This window comes from Lacerta agilis, chromosome 14 (genome assembly GCF_009819535.1).
Source record: "Lacerta agilis isolate rLacAgi1 chromosome 14, rLacAgi1.pri, whole genome shotgun sequence".
Classification (NCBI taxonomy): domain Eukaryota; kingdom Metazoa; phylum Chordata; class Lepidosauria; order Squamata; family Lacertidae; genus Lacerta; species Lacerta agilis.
Window position 1 is genome coordinate 38,353,375 of NC_046325.1, and position 7,449 is coordinate 38,360,823.

General features: G+C 48.4%; 1 protein-coding gene across 1 annotated transcript in view; it reads left to right on the forward strand.

The window, feature by feature from the left end:
• C1QL1 (complement C1q like 1) overlaps window positions 1-4,253 on the forward strand; it is a 49,935-nt gene extending 45,682 nt beyond the window's left edge. The window contains exon 3 of the mRNA XM_033170886.1: window positions 3,778-4,253. Within this exon, the coding sequence (XP_033026777.1) occupies window positions 3,778-3,957 (180 nt within the window). The 3' untranslated portion in view covers window positions 3,958-4,253. The remainder of the gene's footprint in view (window positions 1-3,777) is intronic.
• The last annotated feature ends 3,196 nt before the right edge of the window (window positions 4,254-7,449 follow it).

The following is a 7,449-nucleotide window of genomic DNA, read 5'->3' on the forward strand; positions in this document are numbered from 1 at the left end:
GGAAGGCTGAATGGAAATTGGCTGATGTGGGCAATTTGGAAATTTGACCACATTAGCTGTTGGCTTCGCTTTCTAAAGTTTAGCCCCCGTACTCAGGAGGGCTAGAATCTTGTCGCTTTTAAAAATCTAAAACGTTAAGCCGAGAATTATCAGTGTTTCCAACAGATGTGATATATTCCGGGCACGTTATGCATCTTGCAGCATAATCGCTGCCATAAAGATTTCCAGTCTTGCCATACAAAAAAAATATATAAGCCTTGTACATCTATTTCACAGAGCCCAGCCATGATTCAACAGTGGACATTGTGTTGTTCTTTTTAACCTCTGTGATCTTGCCCCTGTGTTAATCTTCTACAATAAAATAGCAGCGGCAGCAGACCCTGTGGCCAATACTCTCCTGCTACTATAATTATTATACACAAAGAGCATCTGCTTTTAACCGGACAAATCCCACCATGGACCTCCAAAAGTGCGGATTGGTTTGCTTTGCTGCCTCTCCCAGAGTCCCTTCATGTATCCAGTTGTAATTAAAAGCTAACACTCTTCTCCACCCAGGCCATTCAGCAGCTTTCAAGTTCAATTTTAATTACGGTGCAAACCGTGGAAAGTGAAGGCCTGTTTTCAAAGGCCGCTTCTCTGTATTTGGGTGCGGGGAGACCGAGAAACGCACTTTTCCTGACTCTCTGAGCCAGTTGTGCACACCAGCACAGGTAGTCGAAAAGCAGCTCCATCTGTGACTGTTAACACATTGTCCAGACTAGCAACGGCTAAGCATTCAATGGCACACCTGAAAAATAATTTGGGGGAATCTGAGTGCTCAATACCAATGCCCCACATGAGCCTCTGCTTCCCACTGTCTGACAGTTCCCACAGTAGAGACTCCTCTGTTGCACAAAGTGGGGCATAGCACACACCCACACCCAGATTGTGAGGCCCCCAAATCTTCCAAAGGCACATCCAATCTTTCTCCTGTCACCAGCAGTCCTTATTAATATATTTTCCACTGACAGAGGCATTCTAGATGCATCCGTCCATCTCCTCTGCTTAGCCAACCAAAATAATCGCCACCAGTAGTTCCCACCCCTGGGTCCAGCATCTCTCCCCCCCCCCCCCCAAATAGTTTCAGTAGGGTGGTGAATTATTTTGGTCACCCTCCTCCCATTTTTTTTTTCTCTGTTGGACGCCACTGAGAGGAGGGGAGGCAGACTTGAAGATTTATAATGAGGAAGGATGGGAGGTGGGATACTGGTAGCCTTCCCTGTCAAATCACAGACCCTCCAAGTGTCCCTATTTTCCAGGGACGTCCCTGATTTAGAGAAGCTGTCCAGGTTTCTGATTTGATCCTGGAATGTCCCGCTTTTCCTTAGGGTGTCCCTATATTCATTGGGGAAATGTTGGAGTATATGGAGTTATCCGACCCCCACCCCCGAGCCGTCTAAAAGCAATCCTGTACAGGAAAGTTTTAAAAAAATGTTTAATGTTTTATTATGTTTTATATATGTTGGAAGCTGCCCAGAAAGTTTGCTACAATCCTTGAGCTCTTCCTGCCTTTTCCTCCTAAGGCCCTGTTCCTCTTTCCTTTTCTTTGGATCACCCACCTTCTTCAGTCCCCTCCTATTCCCGGAACATTAAAGCTAAAAAGCACACTCCAGACTCTTTCCACATTTCCCCAAGTTTTAAGTGTGCATGCATATTATATTTGCAGTGTCTGTACGCTAAAGTGTTTTCTTGGGACTGCCATTAACCTGAAGTACGCTTGTAATGTTGTTTTAAATTGCATATTGTGTTTTGATTTTAATTTACAGTTTTAACTGTTTTTACTTCGCTTTGGGAGACACCCGGGGAGCTGTTTTGAGAAGCGATATAAATGCTTTTAATAAATGAAGCCCACTTAACCTGGGAGGAAGCTCCATTGCATTCAGTAGTACTTCTTTCAGATCAGACACGGTAGTCAAAATAATTGGCTTGTTCATGTTGCTGCTTTCCCATGACAATGGCAGAAAGCAGTCCAGACTCAGAGGCAGAAGTAGAGGCTGGGGAGGAGGGAGGCTGAGAGGAGGCAGGCTGCTGAAGAAGCCAGGAGGTCTCCCCCTCCTGCTGCGAACAGCTCCCCCGCCCCGGTCTCCCAGAACCAGAAGAGGTATGAAGAGGGTGGAGCAGAGACAGACAAGATGTTGGAGTCTTAGATTGCTTAGGGAGAAGGAGACTTACTTAGGGAGTGGTGGGAAGGCAGGGGGACCTTCGGTCCTCCCAAGTGCTTCCTTTGATCCACTGGGAAGAGTTGCTGTGCTCACTAGGCCTGAGCTGTTTTGTTTCTTTGAACAAATAAGTCACAGACACCTGATGAGATATTGCTGATCTGCCGATCCACCCTGACACCCAGCAAAGGCTGCTATGTTATGGCAAACGAGGCACTGCCCCACCAACCTTAGCCTGCCTTCTTACACACACTCAGTCGGCAGATGGCTCTGCTTCTCATTGGCTCTGGCACCCCCTACTGTTTTTCTCCCAGTCTTCCATCGCACCAGTCCAGCAGGCACCAGCCAGACTACTGTTGGTACCTCAGAAGGCATCCGAGGGTGTCAGCATCTGCGGCTAGGCCTGCCCTGGTCCTTTCCTCACACAGAACCCGCCTTGCTTTTATTTCTTGGTCATGCTAACAATTATTATTATTATTATTATTATTATTATTATTATTATTATCATCCCACCCATCTGACTGGGTTGCCCCAGCCACTCTGGGTGGCTTCCAACATATTTAAAAACAAATAAAACATTACACCATAAAAGCCTCCCTATATAACATTTTGTAAACATCTGAAGGCAGCCCTGTATAGGGATGCTTTTAAAGGTTTTATTATGTTTTTATATATGCTAGAAGCCACCCAGGGTGATTGGGGCAACCCAGTCAGATGGGAGGGGATAATAATAATAATAATAATAATAATAATAATAATAATAATAATAATACAAGGCTGCCTTCAGATGTCTTCTAGAGGTTATATAGTTACTCATCTCTGTGACATCTGACGGGAGGGTTTTCCACAGGGCGGGTGCCACCACTGAGAAGACCCTCTGCCTGGCTCCCTGTAGCTTCATGTCTTGCAGTGAGGGAACTGCCAGAAGACCCCCGGTGCTGGACCTCCAAGATACCCTCGGTGCTGAACAATGGGGGTGGAGATGCTCATTCAGGTGTACAGGGCTGAAGCCATTTAGGGCTTTAAAGGTCAGCACCAACACCAAATCGCACTCAGAAATGTACTGGGAGGAGCCAATGTAGGTTTTTCAGGACCGGTGTTATGTGGTCCCAGCAGCCACTCCCAGTCACCAGCATTCTGGATTACTTGTAGTTTCCGAGGCGCCGTAATTCTAATTGCATAATATTACCCTTTATTGGAAGATCTCAGGGCAGTGTACAACATGAAAAACACCAGGCCAGCTTGGAGAGAGAGGAGAGGTTTCAAGTTGTAACTCAGCAGCCGCCAGGCTAGCAGTTTGCTGTGAAGAAGTTGACGTCCCTTTTGCTCCCTGCCTCCTATTGCCATAGGAATTATAGTGACGGGCTTTGCAAGACGAAATTAAATAGGAGGAGCAGCACTCCTTCAACTCTTCCCTTCTCCACCTCCTTCTCTGTGCTTGGCCCTGTGCAGCTCCCATTCCCATCACTGTCACCAACGCTTTGACCTTTTCCCCCTGTCTCTTTCCTCCCCTCCTTCTTCCCCATCTGTTCTTTCCCTCTCTCTCTCCCCAACCTGCCCGCGCCCTCTCTCACCCCAGGTGCGGGCCAGCGCCATCGCGCAGGATGCGGATCAGAACTACGACTACGCTAGCAACAGTGTCATCCTTCACCTGGATGCCGGCGACGAGGTTTTCATCAAGCTGGACGGAGGCAAAGCCCACGGAGGGAACAACAACAAATATAGCACCTTCTCAGGCTTCATCATCTACTCGGACTGAGGGCTGCGAGCAGCAGCAGCAGCAGCAGCCATGCTAGTTCCCGGCCTCCTGGATTTCTCTCTTGTGTGTCAGCTGCAAAGTCAGCTGCAGAACTCACATCCACCGACATCTTCGCACGCTGTCCGTCTCCCCGCCAAGGTGCAGGGATGCGGTGGTTGGGTCCTGTTGCCCTTTTCCCCGCCCCTCCAGGGGGCACTGCGGAGGAACAACAGATGAGTCAAGCCAACCACCATTCCCACCCCTAATTTTCCTTCCATGCATTTCCAGGCGCATCACTATTTGCGAAGCCTTCTAAGGTTGTCTCCGTATTTATTTATTTTTTGGAAAGAAGGCGAAAGAAAGCAAAGGGATGGGGCTATGGGGAAGGTCCGGAGAACTTATCAGCTTGCCACTTTCCAGCACATTTTCCTCTCCGTAACCATAGGGGTTGTCGAGACTCAAGCTGAAAAAGCGGAGGTCAGGATTCGAACTCCGATCTTCAGATCTGCATGCCCATATTTCAAATTTTGATTCGAGTACGTACTATATTTGGGACAGATTTCTGTCTTGTGCCTGTCTGCACCTAGATGTTTAAAACACACAAACCATTTTTTAAAAAAAATATGGAAGAAATTTGAGACGGGGGGGGGGACAAAATTAATGTTTAAATTTCAAACTGGGGGGGAAAGTCAACAGTGACATTGCCCTAATTTAAAACTTGGTGTGAACTGGTGGGGTCCTCCTTTAGCTGTATTCCAGATTGTTTCAGAAGCTGTTGAGCCATGTATACATGAATACAAAGTATAGCCAAACCATTGTTTACATGATCTCTTATAACTTAGATGATGGTGGTACAAATCAACAAGCTCACCGTGGGGCTAATTCCCCAAACTTTCTGTTTGCGCCCAAATCAAATTGCAGCATGCGTCACAGTCTCCAGTCCTCCTGCCCTCTGCCATTTGGTCCCAGAGAAGAGAGGCACATATCTGCACAGTCTCCTCTAGTTGGATGCCTCACCCACTCAGTGTCCAAACTGATGTCTACTCAGCACTAGCCAAAACAGTGCTGGCCAGAGGACTTCTTCTATGCCCCAATCCTAAGCAGCCAACCGCTGATCATGTCACCTTCTGATTGCACACAGCCCTCCCCGCTCCAGTGCAAATCATATTTATATTATTTATTCGATTTATATACCACCCTTTAGCCAAAAATCACAGGGTGGTGTACTGCATTAAGAGCATAAAGTATGCAGCATAATAATAAAAAAACATGATACACAGAATAATAATTAATGGTTAGCGTCCGTTTGTCTCGAGAGACAATGGACTGCGCCTCCAGGGTTGATGTCAAACTGATGTGTTTAGCAGCACCAAAGTGGCCTGGTCAGTTTGTATGCAGGTCCTGGGCTGCCCAGACAACAAGACCCCCATTTTGGCCTGTCTGATGTGGTCCAAAGGAAAGCAGAGCGAGACGTTTTGCACCAGCTTGGCTGCAGAAGTTGCCAGAAGGCACCAGCCAACCATCTTAGGGACTCCACTCCAGATTTGTGTAGGGTTTACTCCTTAGCCTCTTCTCCCAAAGATAACCCGCAAGGCAGCAGAGGTTTAGGATCAGAGTTTTCCTTCTCCTAGGTGAGATCCCTTCCCAGGTTGGCAAGCCCCATCTGCCCCTCACTCCCCTCTACAGCATGTGCAGAAACTGCCTTCTTGACCGCTGGACCCACAATTGGTCTCAACCGCTCAATCCACCAGAACATGCAGGGAAATCCCTAACTCACTGAGGGTTTGAGACTCATTGGCTTCCCTCACCTGGTTTAGCCAGCCAGTCAAAGCTGTACCTGGGGTGTGGCTACTGTCACCTGCTGTCAGCTTATAGAAGCCACAGGTGAGAGCTGAGTGCAGGGTGGGGTCCAAAGGTGGACAAACCACCCCAGAAGGAGCACGACATGTTTTCTACCAGATACACTCCTCTTCCCCTAACACCTCCGTTCAGCATAAGATTACACAGCATAATAATAAAAGAATCAGAATAGCAGCCCTCCTCCCAATTTAACATTCCCTACTCATGGCAAGCTCCCTGCCCATCAGAAGGTCAGCAGTTCGAATCCCCATGACGGGAAGAGTTCCCGTTGTTCAGTCACAGCTCCTGCCCACCTAGCAGTTCAAAAGCACGTCAAGTGCAAGTAGATAAATAGGTACCGCTCCAGCGGGAAGGTAAATGGCGTTTCCATGTGCTGCTCTGCTTCACCAGAAGCGGCCTAGTCATGCTGGCCACATGACCCGGAAGCTGTCCCTCGGCCTGTAGAGCAAGATGAGCACCGCAACCCCAGAGTCATCCGCAACTGTACCTAATGGTCAGGGGTACCTTTACCTTTACCTTTACCCTTTACTCATGGCAAGCTCCCTGCCAAAACAGTGGGCATCAGGAGTGCCAACTTGAATAAAATATTGTGGGGGCCCAGGTCAGGCCCACCCCACATAACTGATCACATGACGCGATGCACACTATTTGAATGGCAATGCCCATCAACTTTGCGGGGGGCTCGGCCCCCTCAAATATTTTATTGCAGGGGCTGAAGCTCCTGCGGCCCCAGGAGTTGGCTCCTATGGTGAGCACTGCAGACAAGCTGCATCCATGGCAAACTCCACTGCCAGGGAGAAACTGTAAGTGCATTCCAAGCCAGATGCTCCCAGCGGACGCTTGGCAGCTGTGTCTTGCTTGCCGCGGCTTTACCTGCCCTGTGCCTGACATCCTATGATGTCAGGTGAGTGGCAGGAGGATGCTGGCATCCAAGAACAGCCACATGGGCCAACCTGGGTGGTCTCTAGGGGGTGATTTGGCCCACAGACTGGAGGGTCCCCACCCCTGCCCTACTGAGAGATGGTGGGTGAAATTCTTACACTCATCCCATCCATCAGTTGTGTATATATTCACCTCACAGGAATGCTCTATTCATAGCATTGGAAGAGGAAAAGGAAAAGGAAAAGGGATACTGTCTACCTGGGTCACCTGCTGGCCAGCCTTACCACTTTTCTTGGACCGTGAGATAATCTCCCTCCATTCCTTCCTCATCCTAACTTAGCATCCCAGTGGTGAGCTTATTTTGCTAGCTTTTCTGCGGGAATGCATGTGGGACAGGTTTGGATTCGAACATCCGACCTTACTCCGTCACGGGGATTCGAACATCCGACCTTACTGATCAGCAAGCCCAAGAGGCTCGGTAGTTTGGCCACAGCGCCACCTGCACATCCTGGGAGATGAAGTTGCATCAGAGTAAGCGTTACCCCGCACTTTCCCCAGTGCAATTCCCGGTCACTATCCTTATTGCAAAAAGTCTGGTCTTTGGGGGAAAGTGGGTTTGTTGTGCAAGACAATGTAGTATTGCACAACCTGTATTTGTCAGGCTATGACTATTACCTGAAAATATCAACTATCTGGAAGCACCCCTAATACGTTGAAGTGTCCCTTGCAAACCCCTCCATTATGTCTGTGGCTTGGTTCCCTCTTATGCTG